Source organism: Rhea pennata, chromosome 5, assembly GCF_028389875.1.
Source record: "Rhea pennata isolate bPtePen1 chromosome 5, bPtePen1.pri, whole genome shotgun sequence".
NCBI classification, from domain to species: domain Eukaryota; kingdom Metazoa; phylum Chordata; class Aves; order Rheiformes; family Rheidae; genus Rhea; species Rhea pennata.
In genome coordinates this window covers 56,384,105-56,406,119 of record NC_084667.1, presented here as the reverse complement: position 1 = coordinate 56,406,119, position 22,015 = coordinate 56,384,105, and the positions used below count along the sequence as shown (strand labels likewise).

Sequence of the window (22,015 nt, the reverse complement as noted above, 5' to 3'; positions counted from 1 at the left end):
GGGAGCAGCTGCCGCGGTGAGAGGGCGGTGCGGGGGACCGGGCCTGTCCGGGGCTGCGGAGAACGGCTAGGGGCAAGCGGGGGGGCTCGGCACCGCGGCACGGCCGAGGCAAGGGGCCCCTCGGCGAAGCGGGGCGATGCCGAGGGGCAGCATCTCCCCCCGACGGCAGCCCCCGGGGACCTTGGCCCCCCTTGTTTGGCTGATGGGGGAAGCAGCGGCGGGGTGGGTGGGGGGAACGAAGCGGCGGGGCCAGCTGCAGATGGAGGCGGGTCGAGGGATAGGTCAAGGTTGGAAAGAGCCTGCTATTGATCTGGCTTTGAACGCGAGACAGGGAGAGCGGAGAGACTAAAGGGGGAGCTGTGAGACAAGACATTAACAGCTTTCAGTGCTAATGATCACAAGTGCCAGACAGGGGAGGAAAGAGGAGACTGAGAAATCACTTTGGAATTTTTTTTTCCCCTTCCCTATTGGGATGTATTTTCGGAGGAGGGGGAGGAGGGGGAGGAGGAGGCAGGCTGGGAGCTCGGCCCCGGCGGCCCTGCCCGCAGCCGGCGACGCGGGCGGCAGGGAGAGGGCTCCGTGCCCCCCGCCAGCCCGCCGGGTCAATCATTGATCGCCCTTATCTCCGGCTCCCAGTGCCCGCTGGAAGACACTGGTTAATCAACAGATGATGCCCAGTAACTTCCCGATAAGCCTCGCTCCGAAGGGGCGCAGCTTCCTGCAACTCTCTGAGACGCGGCCGGAGCCGCTGCGAGCCGGACTTTGCACCCCAAGGACGGAAAGTGCCCCCCCCCGTCCCCTAGCTCACCCCAGGGGCAGCCCGGCCCTCTGCCCCGGCCTCGGGCTCCCCGTGGGCGCGCGCGGCGGCGGCCCGGGCCGAGGCGCCCCGCGGGGCCGGGCAGAGGCCGGGCCGGGCCGGGCCGGGCCGCGGCGGGCGGCCGGGCTGGCCCTGCCCGGGGCTCGGCGGCGGCTGGCACCGCGCTCGTTTTCCTTTGTAGGACCCTGTAAAACCGAGCAAAAAAACACGGCGAAGGACCCGGGCAAGCGCCAGCGCTGTTACATGTCTTTTACACGTTTGCTGCGTGCTGCCGGGGGCGGGTGGCCGCGCGGGGCGGCGGGGGGCATCGCCGGGCCGGCCCTGCGCCCCGGCCAGCCCCACCGGCAGGCCCAGGGCGCGGGGGGCTGCTCCGCCCTGGGAGTGCCGGCTCCGGAGATGTGGGGGCTGGCAGAGCCGAGACGCGAGATGTGAGCGGGGTGCGTGTGTACAGGCAAAGGCAGATTTGCTGGAGGAGGCGAGAGTGTTGCTGTTTAGCCAAATTCTACTCAAAGCTGATTAAGGGCACCGAGATGAATTCTGGTCCCCTAAGGCTCTCATGCGATTTAATACAAAAATATTCATTTAACGTAGAAAGTAAATGACACGAATGCAGAGTGGCTCTGCTAGCGTGCTCCGGGTGGAGGCTAGGTTTCCTGGGTTTCTCCTCCATCTGCCTTCAAGCCCCCAACCCTCCCCCGCTCCCCATTTCCATCGCCCTGTCCAGAGCTGGTGCTGAAAAGCACTTCGCACGAAACTATTTGCTTGTCTGGAGAGAGAGAAAAAAAAAATCAAGGGAAATGGGGCTAGGAAAGCGGAGATAGAGGGGGAAAAGTTGGTTTTCAAGAAGCTCCCAAGTTAGAAGCGCACGCAGTTGTGGGCATTTACCTGCGTGTGAAATTGGAGGAAAAGTGCATTGAGATGCGGTCCCTGGGAACTCGGTGTCTCCCGATTCGTGGCTGAGGCTAATTCCTCCAGGAAAAATCCCCACTGCCAGGCATTTTAAGGGGGGGGGGGAGGGAAGAAGGTCGAAGAGGATTGTGTGTGCGTGTGCGGCTCGGGAGTGTGGTGCGTGCGTGTGTCCCAGAACGAGCACGCTTGGATTAGGGAGAGAGGAGGGAAAAAAAAATCTCTCCCCAACCCACACAGATATTTGTGTTGTTGTAAAACTGTTTGAAAGAAGCACAGGGGGAACGTGCTGGCAGCCGAGGAGCTGTGGCGGAGGCGAAAGGAAAGAGCAGCCCGAGACCTCTCAGGATCTCACGCCGGACCCGGAGCGCGGCGGAGCGGGACCCAGGGCCGAGGCCCGGCGGCGGGGACCGGCAGGCGGCATGAGCAGCGAGCAGAGAGCCGCGGCGGCGGGCCGCGCTCCGCAGGCTGCGCGGGCGCCCGGCCGGGGCGGCAGCGCGGCTCGGAGCGCGGCCGCGCAGCGCCGCTGGCCCGCGAGCCGCTTCCAGCGCGGCCGGCGCCGGGGCCGCGCTCGGGGCAAGTTTCGCTGTGCGGGAGGATGCGGATTTATCCCCCCCTTTCCTGCTAGCACTCAGCGTCCGCGAGAACCAGCACTGCACAAAGCCCGGAGCTGCGCCCGATCCATGCATGTGCTTTAGTTTGTGCGTGTGTGTGTGTGTGTGAGTGCGTGTGTGTGTGTGTCTGTGTGTGTGTGTGAGTGCGAGTGGTGTTTCTTGTTCTCTTGCAGGGTACAATGTTAAAAAGCCACCGCTAGTCGCCCCCAGTGCTCCTACTCTCTGGGTCTTTTTGTCTCTAGTGCAGATTAAACGTCACGTCCGCACTTGAACTTGAATTTTATCCCATTGTACAGAGGCAGCCCCAGCCATAGAGAGACAGAGCGCTCCCAGAGAACCAGGACTCCGCCATCTTCACATTGCAATATATAATAGTAATAGCCAGCACCAGCCCAGCTGCACTGGGGGCTTCCTTCCTTCCAGTCCCAGTGCCAGGCGAGGGGGGAAGAGTGCAAAGTGGTGCAGGAGCACTGGCAATCCAAAAGCACCAGGGCAAAGCAGTGCCACTTGAACTGGGAAAGAGGAGACACAGTTTTGGCTACCCCTTTTCAAAAAAAAAATTATATATATATCTACCCAGCAAGGGTCAATCTCTGAAAAACATTTTTTTGGCAATTTTTTTGTGTGTGGGCAATCCCAATTCTAGTACTTTTTTGATATTCCTGCTTCTTTTTTGATTATTTTTATTTTTATTTTTACCCTCCTGGTGGAAAAGCGCACTTGCCAATTTGCCAAGCACTCTGGAAAGAGGGAAAGAGAAAAGTGTCACTGGCGGTGCATATCCTCCTAAGTTCAAGAAGAGATTTGGAAGTCCAAGTGGCAGCAGCAGTGGAGAAAAGACAGAGTATTTGAAAGAGAAAAAGCAGAACGAGAAAGCTTTTTCCTGATGATGATGATGATGATGATGATGATTTTTAATTGAGAGGAGATCCCAGCTAGTGCACCACAACAGCAACAGAAAGGAGTTTTTTTTCCTTTTATTTTTTGAAAGAAGAAGAAGTCGATAAAGAAGAAGAAGAAGAAGAAAGAGGAAAAAAAAAAGAGGAGGATCGCCCCCCCAACACATCTCCCCAAACCAGTGCAGCTCTCCAGGCGATGCCAGTGTAAATGCCAGGGCAATGTCCCGTCGCAAGCAGGGAAACCCGCAGCACTTGTCACAAAGAGAGATTATCACACGTAAGTTTGAACTTGGAACCAGACCGAGCCGAAATCAAGGAGCAAAATTAGAGAAGGGGAGGAAGCGGGGGGGGGGAGTCCAGGAGAAACCAAAGCTGGTAAATGACTTCAGAGAGAGGGAGAGGAGCAGGGAATTAAAGAGGGGAGGGGGGTGTGCGGCTCGGGGGGATGGGCTGGGGGTGGAGGGGGGGAGAAGCCCGAAGTTTGCCGTGAATTTGCAGCGGTGCGGAGGTGAGGCGGGCGGCGGGCCGCGGCGCGGGCGCTGCCGGCGGGGCGAGCGCGGCGCTGCCCCGGGGGAGCGCGGCGGGCGCGGAGCGGGGCGCGGAGCGGGGCGCGCCGAGCCGAGCCGAGCCGCGCCGCGCCGGGCCGAACCGCCCGCGCTGCCCCGCCGCTCGGCCCCGCCGCCGCTCCCCGCTCCAGGGGCAGAGGGGAGCGGTGGGAAAAGTTGGCCGGGCGCGTTGCCGCGGCGTGACAGCCGGGGCGGGGGGAGGTGGCAGCGCAGCGGCCGCGGGAAGTCGGTGGGAAGCACATGGAGGCGGCGGGGCAGAGCGGGCCGGGGTGGCCGCGGTGGGGCCGGGCCCCCGGCGCGGGGCGCGCTGCAGCCCTGCCCGACCCAGGTGCATCGCCGGGGGGGCTCTCTCCTCCAAGGCGGCGGGGTGTGTGTGTGGGGGGGTGGAGGAGGTCGGACGGGGCTAGAGGCCAGGCAGGGGCTGCGGAGGGGCTGGGGGTGCCTGTCGGCGCAGGGAGAGCGCGGGGAGAGCCGCGGCGGCGGACGGGGCTATGGGCACGAAACGGGGGCCGGGCAGCGGCGGCGGCGCTGGGGCAGGAGCGGAGGCTGCACTTTGCCGGCGCTCCCATTGTCAAATGAAAACACACACACACTGCCCCCAAAAAAGAAAGAAAAAGAAAAGCGGAGGGAGGGAAGGAGGCCCCCCCCTTGAGCTCCAGCATCCCCCCTCCTCCCCCTTCCCCACCCCTACAGCCACGGGAGAGGGGCGAGCGCCGGCAGCGGAGCCGGGGGCAGCTCCCCGCGCCGGGCGCCCCGCTCCGCCGCTCGCGGCCCCGGGGGGCTCCTGCCCGCGGGGGGAGCCGCCGCCGGGCGCGCGGAGTGGGGGAGTGCGCGTTACCCTCCGAAAAATCCTTCGCATCGGAGCGGGGAGGGGGGGCAGCTCGGCGCGGCGAGGCCGGGGGGGCGCAGGCCGGCGTGGCCCCGCTCTCCGCCGGGAAGCCGGCCGGGCCCCCCCGGGGGGCTCCGCAAGTTGTTGTGCTGCGGGGGGCGGCGGCGCCGCGCGCGGAGCCGGCCCGGGGCTGAGCCTCAGCCGCGGCGGATCCGAATATTTATGTTCAGATTTTAAAGAATTTAAATAAATAAATAAAATATTCCCCAGGCTTCTCTCCCCTCCCCTGAAAGCCAAGAATAGGAGCCATCTGCCAGGAGCATTTGGTGCTTGCGAGCTCCTCTCTTTCTTTGTTACCGGTGATAAATTTCTGTTTGTAAGATTTCCTTGGGAATCGATATATATATATATCGATATATATATATATATATATATATATATATTTCCCACCTCCTGTGATTTTTTTTTCTTTTCTTAGGGGAGGGTTGTGGGGGGACGTTTTGACTCCCGAATTTCCAATTTCTTTCGCTCTGTCTCTCCCCCCCCTTTTTTTCTTCTTCTTCTTCTTCTTTTTTATTTATTTTTTTTTGTGTGCTCCTTTATTTTTTAACCCATTCCTCCTCCCCCCGCCCCACCTCCAGCCCATCAGCTGGTGGAACACAAATGAAGATGCATCTGGTACTCAGCTCTCTTTCGGGGGGGGGGGGAGTGTTTTTAATTCATTGTTATTTTGGATCCAGATTTGCATCACCATAAAAGGTGAATCTGCCCCCCCCATTCTCCCTTCGTTAATTGCATTTTGTTTTTAACCATCCGGTTTGGAAAATGTGTTTCCCTTTTTGTTGGCGGCTTATTATTTTCCTTTTTTTCCTCCTTTTTTTTTTTTTTTTTTTTTTTTTTTTTTAAATAAGAAAACCATCAGCAACCCAAACCCTGTGAATCGCCCTGTGCAGTTTCTCCCACCTCTTTCCTGTCTCAGTTGCAAGGAGATGTGGGGTGTTGGAAGGGGGTGTGTGGAAAATCTGTTTTGTTGCGCGCGTCTGAATTTGTTTAAAGGGGTGAAACATTTCTTGCTGCTGTTGCTGTGGGGGGGGGGAACTGGGGTGGAGAAGACAGCCAGGTAGGTTTGTTCTTCCAATGTGATCTGCTTTTCTGATCGCTTAACTTGGAAGTAAATAACAAGGCAGGACGAGCATTAAAAGGTGCCGAGGAGCTGCGTGTACAATGGGTTTAGCGGGGAGGCTGGGGAGGAATGGAGAGTGGAGCAGCGTGCAGCTTCCCTCCCTCCCGCTTGTATCTATCTGTCTCTCCATCCAGAGGAAGCTTGGCGGAGAAATCAGGCTGCATACTGAACAGTGGCAGCAAAAAATGAAGGTATCCCTGGGAGGCGGGTGGGAGCTGCGTGGGGGGGTGCCGCCGCTGTGCCGAGGTTGGGGCTGGGGGCGCAGGAAGCGCAGGCATGTTCGCACAGCCGCCGGGCCCCCGCTGCAGGCGGCCAGGAGCGGGGTGCGCAGTCCTCACGAAGGTGTAATTCGGGTGGGGGGAGGAAAAAAAAGGAACTCAGGGAAGCTGCTGTCCTCTGCAAGGGGGAGTTTGCAAAGTAGCATTGCAATGGAATAGGAAGCCAAAACACTTGCAACAAAATAAACCCAACCCCAAGCCAAGCCCCCAAAGCTGGGATGAATTGGTACTGTTTTGTGAAATCTTGCATTTATGTCATGTTTAGCTTGGCTTTTCTTTTTTTCCTCTTTCTCTTTCTCTCTTTTTGGCATCTGTCAGGAGAGTTGCATTTCAGGATGGATTGGAGGTTTGTGCCAGACAAGAAAAGAGATAGGGAGAGGGAGATGGGGAGTGAGAGAAAGAGAAGGGTTTTCTGACACTGCTTAGCTGGAGTTTATTAGGTTTCATGCTCTTGGTGTTCAGAGAAACGTTTAGATCCTGAGTGTAAGACAAACAAACACGAAAAGCAGAGAAACTGCAATGTAGTTGTGCTCCGGAGTTGCAGTGTCTCATTAGCACAGTGGTCTTTTAAGACTGCAAAACTGAGTGGCCTGTTTGTCCTTGCCAGGCTCACCCAGGCAGCCCTGTAATGGATGCATGTGCAGTACAAAAAGGGCGGGGGGGTCGTGGAGAGAAAAGAGCAGCTCTGGACCTGTCTTCAGTGCTGGTGGACAGAACAAACTTGGTAGCTGTGCTCCCTTAAGTGGGTGGACAAAGCAAAAAGTGCGATGAGGTAGAAAAGAGACTGTGCTGGAGAGCTGTGCAAAGAAACATTATTTTGGTTTGATTCAAACTGATGATTTTCCATCTTAATTTTTTTCCTCTTTTTTTTTTTAACTTGAGAAATCTGTTTTAAAACTAGTTCTGCATTTTACATTTGAAGGAAATGTGAAAGGCGAGAGCATGTGAAAAGCCTGCTGATAGCAGTTTTGCAGAAGGCGGCAAAGCAAGAACGTTCTGTAGAGCAGCAACAAAGATTGGGAGGGAAAGGACAGTAAAATCCTACTGTTCCAGATCGAGAGCCAGGTTTCCCAAAGGAAATCCTTCAGTACCTGGTCAACAGGTTCCCTAGGAAGAGTAATAATTTCCTTTAACAGTTTTTATTTGCATATTAAAAATAAAAAGAAACAGCAACAATTTTGCATGTTGAAGTTTTTGCAAATTGCTTCAAGGAACTTCACTTAAAATGCATTTAGCTTTAGTGCAATTAATGCACTTTTTCCTACGGAAAAGAAAAACTAATCATCTCTTGTACAAAAGAGAATGCAAGCTGTTACTAAAGAATTAGAGAGGAAGTTATTTTGGAGACGGCTTCTATTTTTCATAATATCCGCATAATTGTGCATAGAAAAGCCTAACGTTTTTAAAAGACGTTACATGTGTCGGCTTTAAATAGGTCAGGAAAAAAAGGGCTGCGTTCTAGTGATTTTCAAGTTGCCTTTTATTTGAATATATTTGTACTGGACTTATAGATAAAAAAATACTAGCAGATTTTCAGTTTTCTAATCTTTAAAATTTTTTTTTAAAAACTGATGCCAAGTAATTAGATTGTAGATCTAGATTGTTTAATCTTTCTTGGTTGATTTGACTGGTGTCTTAAATAGATGTATAGCAGGTGAAAAATCATTTTACATTTTTTTGCTGGTCGGCAGATGCAGACGGTATTTTATCAGGCTTATTTAAATATTGTGAAGTAAAAGTCTTAAAGATTTTACAACCTGGCTGTGTTTAACAGGACTGGTTGGAGCCCTTGTCTTGTGCAAAATGTATGTTTCTGCGCAGAACAAAGGGTCGTCCTATGGCATATTTGACAATAATTACGACCTAGAGAAGTGCGCACTCGTAGAAGTAGTACGAATTATTGATACCGGTTACTGCCTTAAGTTGACACCTCTTCTGCTGCTCTTCCCCGAGCTGAGCTTGCTGCTCGCGTATCTTTGCCATTCAAGATGCCTCGCATAAGACATTTATTTCTCTCTCACGTTCCCTGTCTAGATTGCTTCGCGCTCGGTATTATTTGTTGATACAAAATACTTTCCAGAATAAACTTTGCTGGCTTTTAGGTGGATCGCAAGGCTGCGCGGTGCCCCCGGCTGCAAGTGGCGGGTGTTGGCGACTAGGGGGAGCTCATAGCCTGTCTCATGCAGGGGCTGGCTCAGCCCTGCTGCCTGCGATGCTCTACCCTAGGAAATAATAGCTCTGTCTGAGCAGCAGTTTACGCTGCTGTAAAATGTTTTCAGTGTAAAGTTGTAGTATTGATTTTCATGCGAAGATCTATATAGTGCTAGCTGAGAGAGGGGCTGCAAGCGAGACACATCTATTTTTAGCCAAATCACAGCTGATTAATGGACTCCGGCAGACAGGAGTTTTTAATTAAAATTAGTTTTTTAACAATGCCTTTTATTGTCAGCATATGATGTTTAAATTCTCAATTTGTTGTTGTCAGATAGCGATCGGGGTAACAGCACCTGCACGTAAGGGTGTTTCTGCACATGGGGGGAAAAGCCCGTGTACATCCATTTGTTTGCTTCCAGTGGATATAAAAACCCAGGGCAAGGAAGCTGAACTTCTAGAAGAAAGTGTGTACAGCAACAAAGCAGACATACGCACACACCATTTGCCCTGCTTGCATGTCAGAAAGCCACATGTACCCCTGCTGAGGGGACCCGATATCAAATAGTTCGCTGCACTTTGATCCTCGGGTCCTTATAACAAAAACCCCGCACTTGTCGGAAATGAAAATAAGTATTTTTTTCCTAAAGAATAAACACAAAATCACACGTGTCGTGTAGAAGTTGCTGTTGAATAGCTCACAGGCTGCTTCCGCGGGCCTGTGCTGTTCGCCGTTCCAGGCTGCTTGTGCGCCGTGGATGGACTTTTGTGGGACGCTTTCTTGCCCAAACATATAATTTCGTGGCATACACATAGCACGCTTTGATCACTGGATGTCAGGGGAAAATGTTTACTTCGCCCAGTCCAAGAAATTCATCAAGTTATGGCATTGTTAACATGGTAAAAGCATATTCTTATTTTTAGGGCACAATATGTGGATGAAGGTTATCCCGTGACAGGAAAGCGTGCTTCATTCTAACCTGAAAGAGAAATAAATTAGGTCAGACAAAAGATCAGGGCTGTCATCGACTGTACAAAAACCCTTCACTCTTGAGTAGAGAGGGCCAGCAATTTATCTGATGATTTCTCTACTTCATTTAATGTTTGAATTGAGCTAGTGGGGAGCATATAGACAGCAGGCAGCTCCTTTGGCAGACCTGTGCGATGAAGAGCACGGTGTCTCCTCCGCCAGCAGTGTGGGAGGGAAAACCTTCCCTTCTCCCCCCCGAAACCTCAAAACTTTTGCCGACTGTGGCTTTGCTTCTCTTCCCTGTTAACTTTTGCTAAGAGGAGCAGCAGTGGCCGTCTCCTCCTCCCTGCCCACCCTGCGTGCACACAGGCTCCCCTTCCTCCCGCTCCCTCCTCTGCCTCCCACCCGGCCTACTCGCTGAGACTGAGACCCATTAGAAAAGTCTCCCCCGGCAGATGGGCTGCCCCAAAATGTTTCTCTGCTTCCCTGCCAGAGCTTTCTCTTCTTTCGGTTGCTCTGCCGTGGTGCAGCCGTTTCTTCCAGGTTGCTCCGTGCCCCACGCTCACTTCAGTTGTCCGTCCACTTTGGTCTTGCCTTGGTAGCCTCAAGAGAAAGTGTGAGGAAAAATAAACTGTGGCTGAGGGGTCACTGCCTGCTTTAAAGTTAGGAATACTGTAAAAGCACCTGGTAAAGTATCAGCATTGAATGTAGATAGCTTTATATATATGTATATTTTTAATGATGGAGGAAAAAGACATCAGTAACAGCGTGCGCTGATAAATGTGTGATTCATTCAGCTGCTCCTACTACAGCACCTTCCTCTTTTGTGTTTATTTACTTTCTTAAAATGTATCTGTGCAGGCTGCACACCGGTCCTCTGCACCCACGGTTGCAAGCCTCAGAGGCAGTTGTGTGTTCAGCACCTGAGCATCAGTTAATTTTGCTCACTGCTCTCCCTCCCGAAAAGCTGCTGCCTGCTCAGTACCGTAGACCCTTGTTGGAGCTCTTAAGTAGTAGCTTCCTTTTATCTTTCTTTCTTTCTTCCCCCCCCCCCTTTTCTCTCAAGGAATATATAAAAAATGCCTAAAGCAGGCCATTCGAAAACAAATTAAAGCAGAGGGACACACTTCATGCGTTGCAGGCACACACCGGCAGAAGGGGGTTAGAAGAATATCATCATTTTACTGGCAAAAGTGACACCAGATCAGGGATTTGATTAATGTTGCAACATTCACAGGGACTTAGTTCTGTATTTTTGATGTATGCAAGTCTTTTGTGTAGTTGCCTCAGTGCAAGAAATTCTGATTTTTTTCCTGGAGCAGCTGATAATTTGTGTCTGGGCTGGATATGCCCAAGGTACTTTCCGAAAACTAAGCACTAGACAGCACAGTTTAAAAAAGGAATCCAAAGTTAAGGGAGAGGAAAAAAAAAAAAAACACTGGTTTACTTAACTTTTTTATGACCCCTTTTACTAAGCCACTGGAATAAGCCATAAATTTGCTGAATGTTACAATGAATATGCTTCAATGAAAATAAAAAAATGGCTTAAGAAAACTGTATATAAGCAACAGTGCTTTATACGCAATTGAGAAGTACAGTCTCTTCTGAAACGTATTTTAAAAAAAGAACAGACTTGTGTGTTTAGTACGCATTCAAAACTAATTGCTTAATTTTGATCATGCCCTTTAAATCTTTGTGTAAGAATGTGTGATTCAAATATTCCTCCTTAAGCCAGTTAAAAGATTGTACCAAAATACCTCTCCTTTGCCTTTTGTGGTACCGAGTGCTTTTTTCTCTCCTTGCTTGTCATGTAGTTTTAAATAAAACAAATCTATTCGCTTGGGAACAAAGAATGCTTTTATATCACATCATCACATTGCATTTTATCTGGCAAGATTTACAGCTTCTGCAGTCTATAGAAGAGCCTATGCATTTTATGCTCTCAAAAGCAGTAAATATTTTTTTATGTAGGTATAGTTTACTTAAGAGGAGACACGCCACTCCCTTCTGAAACGCGGCGCGTCCTTTCCGATGAAATAGCGTCTGACAAATGTTTGCGATTCACGGCGATTCTTGGACATTATTGGGTTTTGTTCTGTTTGGGTTCTGCGTTGTTGCTGTGCCGCTTCCCCCCCCCCCCCTTATTTCCCCTGAAACCGTGGTGCGTTTTCTGTGATTTTTACTTATTTATTTATTATTATTATTATTTATTTTATTTTATTTTATTTTATTACGGCTGCGGTTGAGTTTGCTGTGCCTCAGGTGCGTGCCGGGGGGTTAAACTGCTTCCTGAGCGGCTCGGGATCCTCCGCCGGCCGCCCCCGGGCCCGCAGCGGCGCGGCGTTCGCCAGCGCACCGGAGCCCGGCGGGCCGTTTCCCCGCGCGGCGGCGGCCAGCTGCGCGCGGCGGAGCCGCCCCGGCCCCGGCCCCGGCCCCGGCCCCGGCCCCGGCCGCGGCGGCGGGGACGGAGCGGCGGCGGCGGCGGCGCTGGCCGGGCCCGCGGCCGCGTTGCCCTTTCCCCTCCCGCGCCGGCTCTGTGCAGCGCGCCCGAGTCACTTCAGAAGCGACGCAGAGCCCCTTCCCGGCTCTCCGAGCAGGTCGCCCTCCTCTTTCAGCCAGCGCAGCCTCGCACTTTTTTTTTTTTCCTTTTTTTTTCCTTTTCTCTCCCCCCCCTTAAACTATGAGCGATTGTTTTGCAGTACTCTAGATCAGAAAAATTAAAAATCGACGCCAAACAAGCAGTGTCTCGTGCTGCTGAATGCGATGCCAGTGCAACTTGTAGACATAAACTAAACTCTGCACCTTGTAGCTGCAGAAAAGCCTCTGGAAACAGGTTATTGATAAACTTTGATGGTGAGGAGCAGCATCGCCTGCTTTCAGAAATGTTAGTCTTTGTGCAGCTCGGATCCTGAAACCGATCTCTTTGGTAACCCAGCTAGGGAGTGTGTGATCGGAGCTATTTCCGTTAAGCATGTTGATGTTACAGTAAATGTGACATGTGGGTGTTGATTGAAGGGACATCATTTTCAAGCCTACTTTGGGCAACACCCTGAAGAACAAGTCACTTATTTGTGCTCCCTTGTGAACTAGGCTGAGCTGCACAAGGTCTGGATTTGCTTTCAAGGTAGCGGTGGCTGCGTGCAGAGGACGTTGCATTCATTACACCACAGTACGTGTGCCAGTGCCTGGCCGTGGCTGGGTGCAAGGCGGGGTGAGGGGGCTCCGACCGCAGGCTCCACTCTGCCGCGAGAGCCCTAGCTCACCCCAGAGAAAGGCGGCCGGAGGGCTTAGTCAGCACTTCACCCGCAGGGGCTGGCAGGTGTGGGGCAGCCCAGGCACCCGTGGGCGCCCCTTTACTGCGGCGCTTGTGTGGTGCCCCTTAGCCCCCGCGTTACCAATCCGTGACCGAGCGGCAGGAACAGAACACGGGGAGGAAGTCCGATATGCAGCGCTTTGGCCCGGGACCAAACTGTTCCCTCGTCCCCCTTCCTCTGCCTCCCTTTGATGCCATGTGAGGGGGAAAAGCAAGAAAGAGAATAGGCTGATGACTTTTCATTTTCTTTGTACTTTTGGTTCTGCAGTACAATAAAATTCCAAGAAAAGAAATTTCTACTACCTGGACCCGGCCTCAACCCAAGCCTGTGAACAAGTATCTATGGGTTTGTCTTCTGAGGCCTTCGAAATGATTTTTCATAGTACCATCTTTTTCACTATTAATGAGTATGATTTTGAGACATTTGACAGGCATAAAATACTTAGCGGGTGCATTTCTTCAAATATTAGGCATATGAGTATGGTACATGTGGGGCACATACACTGAAACAATGTCACCATGCTGGAACAGGAGCACTCATGGTTTTGTGGCAGTGCCTTTATGGAGTTAAGAGAACTGTCCATCCTATTTTGTCATGGTAGATAGAGCGCTCTGAGATACAGCTTAGAGTCCAGCCAGCAAGTGTAATGCTCTTCAGGGTAAGGCAAATAATTTTGCAGGTCCAGCTGCATGAATTTCATGAAGCCATCGAGTGACACCAGTGTCACTGATGTCCCCTTGCTAAGCTCATCCCTTGCTCTCGGTGTGCTCTGCAGGGAGGCATGCAGAGCCGATCGGAGGCTTCCCTGGGTGCTGGGAAAGTGCTGGGCACACCTTAGCACACCTGCAAGAGCCATGGCATGGGTCCGGGCTGGAAATAGCTTGTTTGCATTTTTTTCCTTTTCCCACGTAAGGGAGATGAGATGTTGAGATGTTTTCCAGTCTTTCTCTCTCTCTCTCTCTCTCTCTCTCTCTTTTTTTTTTTTTTTGGTATGGCTTGCTTTTTCCTTCTTCGTCTTCTTCTTCTTCAAAAAAAAAATACTCATGAGGAAACACCTTCCTCGCCCTAAACCCAGCTACCAACAAACAGAAATAAAACCGCAGAGTTAAATTCAACTAATGTGAAGCAACTCATTTTAAACCCACAGACACAAGTGGAGTCAGAACTTTAGATTGAGACTGGCCTAAATTGCCCCATTGGTATTAAAGGACTCCTTAAACAGTATAAGATCTTGGCTGTTGTATTAACCAGGCATGACCCGGTGTGTTACGGGCTGGACTTCCAGGCTTTTCTCTCTTTTTCCTTTGTGGGTTTTAAATCTCTCCTGTAATGTTATTTGAATGTAGGTTTTTAATGGCTTAATTGAGTTGTCAATAGGAAGCCCTTTATTTTTTTATTTTTTTATTATTCTGAGTAAAAAAAAAATGCAAATTGACATGGATAAAATGCATTTAAAGATCTATTCAGTATTTTGTTTTTCATTCTTCTATGTCTGTTTTCCACATCCTGAATGAGGCAATGTAATATAGCTTTTGTATTGTTGGGTATACGGCTGGTCTCATGCTTGATGATTTATTAAGCTAAAATCCGAAATAGAGCTGAGTAACAAATCTTTGATACTTTGGAACCCAGTTACTACCGATCACGAGGGCTCCGTGCACCAAGAAAACGAAAAGCTGATTTTCGGTAACGTGAAGACTGCCAAAATATGAAGGAATACCAGATGTTATTTTAAAAAAGTGCCATTGCAGAGTCCTTGGAAAGAGAGAGTGAGAGAGTGTAAGTGAATAGGCATATGTGGATTTAACTAATATTCAAATGAACTGGAGAACTGAAAAGAAAGAATTCTCAACAGTTTAGCTGTTAAAGCCTCCTTCATGTTTCCACAGACGCATGGTCAGGACCCTTATCAAATGCAGCAGTTTTGCTATGTTTTCTGAAAGGCACAATTTAAATCACAAGGAAAAAAAAAAACCTCCTCACATCAAAAAGATAATATGAAGTTGAGATCTGTGCTTTTCTTTTTGTTTGTTATATATATGCCAAAATTCAGCCTTTGTAATTTGAGAGACATACTTTAATCTGAAAGCTTTACAGGAATGCTACGTGAAACTAGTAACAAGCATTTTCTCCCTCTGCCACTTTTATTTCTTATGACCCTTGGTTCAGTTCTTATTTTCATGTTGTCTTTCCCAGCTCTTTGTCCCGTCTCCTGTGTGCGTATGTGCGCGTGCGTGCCCCCATGTGTGTGTGTGTGTGTTTTTAATATTTTGACACTGTGCTCCCCCTTAATAAGAATTCTTCCCAGAAATAGTGCACACATTTCTAAAGGACCCTTTTCACAGTCCTTTCCTTTTGTCTCTAGAATGATGTATATGTAATTGGTAATTAAAGGTGCAAGCTCTCTTCAATATAAACAATATTGCTCAATGCTAGATCATTAAAGGGAAGCGAAGCACTAAATAATTACCTTTTGCATTGTGGCACACAGACGTCCGCTCTCTTCTCAGCAGTCCCTGTTCAGCACAGGGTTATGGTTACATTTGCACTAAGGCAGGGCATCTTTTCATAAAATAAATTGGTGAATTAATTATGTAGGACTGTCTTCAAACTGCCTTTAAACTTAGATCAAGGGGAAAAAGGAAATTAATAGTTTTCAGAAGGGGTATTAGGCTTTGTGTTCGAGTTAGGCTGTGTTGTTGCGAGTTAGAGCTCGTGCCTTCCCGTGCCCATCTTCGTTTCCAGCAGGATGGTTCACGCTCGGGCACCTCTTTGGGCTCCCAGTCCTTATCCCTCTGCTGCTGGTGCTGCTGCCTGGTATTCTGCTGTTAGGGAGCTCTGATGCAACTGGTAACACAGCTGGTAGATAGACTAATCAATTATTTATTCTGCAAGGGGAAACAGGGGGCGATTCTTTTTCTGAACTCTTTTGCAAAGCTCAACCATTTTTTGCTGCCAGGTAATATATTTCACCTTCCACCTCTTGTCTCTTTTCTGTGTGCTTTTTTGCACTTTGCTAAAGACCGGGACAAGACTCCTTTTGTTTTCGGCCAGGAGGAGGACCCAGATCTGGGTTTTGACATTTGTTTAGCTCAGTCTCACTTCTTCGAGGTACTGCTTTCTCCAGGAAATTCATACGCAAACCGTTGGTGCTAACGGACAACATTTTCCCTACTGTTTTTTTAATCCTGATTCGATTATAGGTTTCACTCACTGATTTACATACTGTAAGTTCCTCTGTTTTGTTCAGCCCAAATCCTATAGTCCTTTCAGAGGCAAAACAGCCTTAGGCAAAAGTCAGTGGAAATTTTGCCTGAGTAAAGACCAAGGTTTGTGTGATTTGGCAGTTACAGAGCAGAACAAGAGAAAACAAACCAAAAAACACATTTTGCCCCAGAAATGGATTGTGATCCATAATTATTTTATAATGTAAGAATTATCTACAAAATTCCCATTAAAAAAAAGAAGCACTGTGCATGATTAAGTATGAAATCAGAAGTTGCTTGTTTCTTAGAAACTGATTCAGGTCACTCAGAAATGCTTTCTGAATCTTTTGGGGGTAATGGCATGAAATCCGTCAGGTTCATGGGCAAGATTCATACAAAAACTTTTAATAACCTACATAGCAACTGTGTAGGTATTTGGCATCAGGCAAATGAGTGGAAGATTTAAGTAGTCCAGTATACTAAGTAATGCTCCGTTCTTTCTCCCACTATATATGCTTTCGAAACACCTTAACTTCTCATTAGACCATATTCTGCTTACCTTACTCTTGTAAATGGTTTGCCATAGCTTGTGCTAACGAGTGGCTGGTTAACCTTGCTGCTATATCCATAAAGGGACAAGGTGGTACTATTTCTGTATGCTGCAGGAAGCCTGATCCTGCTTCAGCAGCGCTCAGGTAGTTCTCCCCCTGCTTTCCCCTTCTCACTGAAATCAAACGAGAGGTTTGGGTGTGTAAGACTTGCTGAATGGGGCCTTTGCCAGGTGGTGGGGAGATGCTGTGGGAATGACAAGGTGGGATACAAAAAGAAAAATCGCTTCAGAAAGTGACTTGGGGCTCGAACGTTTGCAAAATGGCTCTTTGCAGATATTCTTGCAGCGCTGGCAGCAGTGGGAAGGAGCTGTCAGGAAAGCTATGCCAGGTCAGCCTTTCCATTTTGTTTCAGGCAGGCTTGGTTGCAAAATATATTGAAAGCATTATGGGAGAGCGGAAAAGCTGAGAAATAAAAGAAAGATCTAATCAAGCTTGGCTTCTTTTGGGGGGAGGCTGGGCCTCTTGTGATGAATCCTTTAGAGTCTGTGAACATTCAAAGCAATCTCTCTCTCTTCTCCCCTCGTCCCTTTCCTCCCTTTCTTCTTGTCCATGTAAAGCAGAGGCTGACCATGTGGAACCGGCAATCGCCGACGAGGATGAGAGCCTGGCAATAGCAGAGCCGGGTGGCATCAGCATCGCCGCAGGCGGGACAGACCCCGACTTGTTAACCTGTGGACAGTGTCAGATGAACTTCCCGCTGGGAGACATCTTGGTTTTTATAGAGCACAAGAGAAAACAGTGCAATGGCACTGGTGGTGCCTGCTATGAAAAGAGCATGGATAAGAGCAGCCCTCCCCCCTCCTCACGTGCCGAGCTCAGGAAAGTGTCAGAGCCAGTGGAAATCGGGATCCAAGTCACACCCGATGAAGAAGACCGTCTTCTCACGCCTACAAAAGGAATTTGCCCCAAGCAGGAGAACATTGCAGGTACAGCATGTTTTACACTCAATCAACTGCCTAGGTAATCTTTTAACGAGAGCCCTCTAGAAAGTGCCATGAAACGGAGGCTTCAGTCACAGGTCTTTGTAGAGCTATCAGTCTGGAGGACCCTCACGGCCACACAGGGCTCAGCAGGGTGGCTCACCCCATGTTTAATTCAGGGTAGCTACCTACGTGCAGAACAGCTATTTGAGAGAGAAGACTCTGCGGTACACACAGGAAAAAGCACAAGGTTGGGATCAGAGTAGCCATCTCAGGAATGTCCTTAAGCAGGTAGCTGTGGTAGGAGGATAGGAGAATTGGGTGATACACTGATTTCAATCCGGTGTGGATACCCTGTGTAACACTCAGACTCAATGTGAAGGGCCAGATTCCAGCCCCACTGAAGTCAATGGAAAAAACTCATTGGCTTCAGTGGGAAGATTATTTGGTTCCAAGGGCTGAAGTGAGGCTTCATTGAATCCTTGCTTGTTCCTTCTGCTGGGAGTAGGTTTCAGCTGCCTTGTCTGAACTGCTGACTGTGCCACCTATCCCGGGTCTCTGCAGGTTGCTGGAACTGGGTGGGAGACTCCATTCAAATGCATACCCCAAATGGGGCTCTTGAAAGCGGAGACAAGAGCAAGAGCTGGGGCGGATGAGCAGGTTATGGGCATTTCTTTTTCTAAAACTCTTGAGCATCTTAGAGAAATTGGGTGTGTAGGCTAAAGTTGCTCCAAGGCAACTGTAACATGGTGTAGTTAACATTTACTCAGCAGATCCCCAGTGGTCTCACTGATAGGCCGGCAGGCGATGGTATCTACCTGGGTGAGCTGTTCTGAAACGGCTCCTGCAGAGCGCACAGTGTGGGGCAGCTTCCGGCGCACAGAGTGTTTCTTCTCTCTGCAGCCGTGTACTCCTCTGCAGCGTGGTATGCATTGCTCATGCTGGGTGTAAGGAAGGCTGTGCTCCCTGCTAGAGAGCGGGCTTTTTATATTACACAGCAGGATATCCCCTCAGCCTGGCCTTTTGTTTTTCAAGTGGGCTATGTCCTTCCGGTACAGAAACCAGTGGCAAATCGTCACTGCTGTCAGTCTCCCAGTTTCTCTAGGAATTTTCATATGGGATTAGAGCTGATGGTCCAGGGTCCTGTCTGTAGTAGAGATGTTCCTGCAAGGGGATCACAGAAGGTCTGTGTTAAGTTACATGTGTAGTGGCAGAACCTCTCGTTACAACTGAATCTTAAGAGTTTTCCTGCTTTTACCATTGGAGGTCTCTGATTCAGTCCTCCCCATCTATTATGGGCTTGGCCATCAGGAAAAGGAAAATCTAGGACTGGAACTGCTGCAGTTTTCCGATCCTCCAGATCTCCTCTCTTAGGAGAGGGCATATGCAAACCGTTGACTAGACTGTTGTCTTCTATGAGTCCTTCATGGGTGCAGTCACCATCTTGGCATGGGAAGGCTTGGAGTTTTGGGGGCATTAGAAGTGGCAGCATCCATTGTAGCATTATAGTCAGCCCTGCTGTAAGACCTGACCCCATCCTTTCCTCATGCTTTGGCTATTGTGAATACTTTTCCTGGCAGATATGACCCCTTCAGGGTATAGCAGCCTTCGGGGGCTAGACCTCCTTCCCGATTGATGGGACCAGAAGTAATGAGAACCATCTTCTTCAGTCTGCTGAAGGCATCCTGAATGGTGCTGAGCACTCTCAACAATTGTTGGTCTGTGCAAGCCGATGGTGCTCAGCCCTTGCAGATGCCCAGTGCTTAGCAAGGTTGGTCCTGAAGACTTATGCTGTAGCCATAGTCCAGATCTCATCTCTTATTAATCTGTGCCCAAGTTCAGTTGATAATACAGTATCTCAATGGGTATACCTAGCTCAGAGGCTGCCGTCCAGGGTCTGTGGGTCAACATCAGTGCCTTTGCTATGCCCAAAATCCACTGAGAGGGGAACGGGACATTCACATGTGGAAAAGGCATAAAAAAAATTAAAAAGCCAATCCAGAGCACCTAAGCTCTTTCAGACTAAACTGAATATCAAATGAAAATATGTATGAAAGATTTTGAATTGACAAAAATAAAAGGGTTTATCATTTGACTGGCATTTTCTCAGCGGTGCGTGGAGATAGGGACATCCACTACATAGTGCAGTAATAATGCTTTCTCAATTAGAGGCCCAGCTCCGAGATAAAAAGGTGCACTGTCCTTCCATTTTTTTTTTTTTAAATAGCAGCGGATAGTTTTCAATAGTAGGATAAAAGCTTCACATTACAGCCATGGAGGGTAGCCATGAAAAACCCACAGAAGTCATTCACTGGAAAGGCTTTAGTGGGATATACCAAACCCCTTATTTATATTTCAATAGAAAGGCTTTCTGCATTAGCCAAGAAAATCAGAATCTGCATTTAACATTAAAGGTATTTCCCAGTGAGCGGCTGTAGAGCATTGTTGTTAGATTTGTTAAAAAAAGAGACTAAATACGATTTCATAAAAGGGAAACTTAATCTCTAAGGCAGCTTTCTCCCACCCCACCACCCCCTTCCTTTATTTTTTTATTTTTTTGGTAATAATGCAACAGCCTACAGTATTTTTACTTTATATGTGACGAAAGATATTCTTAGCCTTTCTGTACTGCGACAGGAAGAATGAATTTCTTTATTCCACCAAGAAATATGTAAAATAATCCCTTAGAAGTATGGGGAGATATGTTTGTTCAAAGCATTTAAAATGTTATTTTAATCAAAGGCACAAAACACTCTACATGCTGTGTCAGCTAAAGGAGACCATTACATTTTAACAGCAAATCATGCTCTTTTTCCCCCTCCTAGCTAGCCTCCCCCCCACTTTGAAACTAACTTTTTTATTAAATAAAAAGGGAAAAAGATTAAAGAATAAGAAAAAAACTTCAGTGGCTCAAATATATAAAGTAATTTAATATGGTGGAAGCATTAATTATTTTAGCTTAATTGAATTCTGAGGACTGCAGTAGTTGCATTTTTGTAGACAAGCTCTGTTTATTATTTCTTTGTGTAGATTAACAGTAAAGGAAACATAGATAACTTTCAGTTATTTATTGTAAAATAAATGTGTCAATTCATGTGTAAAGCAAGCTGTTCAAAGATAATTGAGTCTTTATATTTGAAGAGGGAAACCAGAAATCACCCACTCGCCACTCTGGCTCCCTGAAATATGCTGCCACTGCTGCTGCCCTCAAATAGGTTTCTGCTACTCTCCTTGATCTTGTGTTATTTTTGTAGACCTTCTTACTCGGTTGAAATGATTTGTGCAGCCTTTTGCTGTGTGACTGAGCAGCAAAACGTTACAGTTTCCTGTAGCTGAGTGTAGTGAGGGTAAGACAAGTGCTGAGCCTGGCTTTGCCATAGCACCTTTCTTCCCTCTGGGCTTGAGGGTGCTTCACAAGGCACGCCGGGCTGCAGCACCTCGCAGAATATTAACTCTGATGCAGGGTGCTCTGGCACTGTGAGGTCTTCTTTCCTTCTTCCTTTCTTTCTTCTTGATAACTCCTCTTGCCCTGGTCACTGAACCCCTCTTGACCGGGTGGCAGGACTCGTGCTGCTGAGAGGGAGGCAGGTAAATCTCAGGAATCTGCAAGAATTTGCATGTGCGCTGTGCAGATCTCCAGCTGACATTTCTAGATTTCAGCAGAGACAAAGGTAACTTTATCTCTGCAATCAGCTTTTAAAGACTTCCTGATAATGAAGTCTGTAATCTTTCCCTGACTTATAACTTGCAAATCCAAGCTTTTTCAAGCCACTTGAATTTAGTTACCACTGTCCACAAGGCATGTGGTAGTACGTTACCTTGCGCTATGAGGACGTGACTTGCTTAGGAGCAGTTTGTCCTGTAAAGCTTTGTTCGAAATTGGCTGACCTGTCTGAAAATCAGTTCTGCCTCTCATACAGAGACATACGTATTAAACTAACGTACCAGACTGTAGCACAGCAAAATCAAGTAAGGCCAGTGAATTAGCTAGGAGTTATCAGTCACTGCTTCTTTTGCTTTATCAGTGGCAGATATTTTGGAAAGTTTGACTACCATTCTATTTCTAACTCAATTTTAACTTTCATATTTATGAGATCGTGGGCATGACCAGTTGACCAGTTCTGGCAGAAAGTGGCCCTGGAGGGGTGGCTCCTGTTGTCCTTTGATGGTGGGTATCTCCTGTCATCCTCTACGCTCTGCTGGCTTAGCTGGTCACCAGTCTGTTCACTAGCAGGGTTCTGTGAAATAATCCAGATTAAAGAAAAAAAAATACCGAATTGCTTGTTTTTAACTTTGGATTAATTGACAGAGCCCAGGCAATGAGCAGAAGAGTCACTAAACTATCAGAGCAGAGGGGCAGGGGAACTCTAAAAGGAAGAGAAGGGAGCCTCCACGGGGGACAAGAACCACTTAGACCAGATCTTCTCCAGCTTCACTGGTTCATCTGATAGTTACCTGTTACTGTGCTCTGGGCAGCTTCCCCTCCCAGACAGATAGCCAGAACTGTAGCAGAGATTCATTAAGACAGCTCAGTTAATTTCTGCAAAGACAGTGCTAGGAAAGGGAAGGGAGTTGATTTGAATTCCTCGTTCATGCCACCCGGGCCGCCAATGCTGGGCGCCATACATTGTGTACTTGAACTAGATGTGCATCGTGCAAAAAGGCTCCCTGTCAGATGCGGGATTTAACTGCAACCCCTGCTCCATGAATGTTCATTTCAGGCTTTTGAATGGTAAAACTGCCAGTGAGAG

The 22,015-nt window shown here is 48.7% G+C and overlaps 1 protein-coding gene across 7 annotated transcripts in view; it reads left to right on the top strand.

Moving 5' to 3' along the window:
• The first annotated feature begins 3,455 nt into the window (after positions 1 to 3,455).
• The window catches only part of BCL11B (BCL11 transcription factor B), an 89,840-nt gene continuing 71,280 nt past the window's right edge, over positions 3,456 to 22,015 (top strand). For 3 of the 7 annotated variants that reach the window (XM_062576891.1, XM_062576890.1, XM_062576889.1), the window contains exon 1: positions 17,009 to 17,270. In XM_062576891.1, the coding sequence (XP_062432875.1) occupies positions 17,030 to 17,270 (241 nt within the window). In that variant the 5' untranslated portion in view covers positions 17,009 to 17,029. Of the gene's footprint in view, positions 3,514 to 16,901; positions 17,271 to 22,015 lie in introns of those variants that run through there. The other 4 variants (XM_062576888.1, XM_062576885.1, XM_062576886.1 and 1 more) reach the window with 2 other exon arrangements.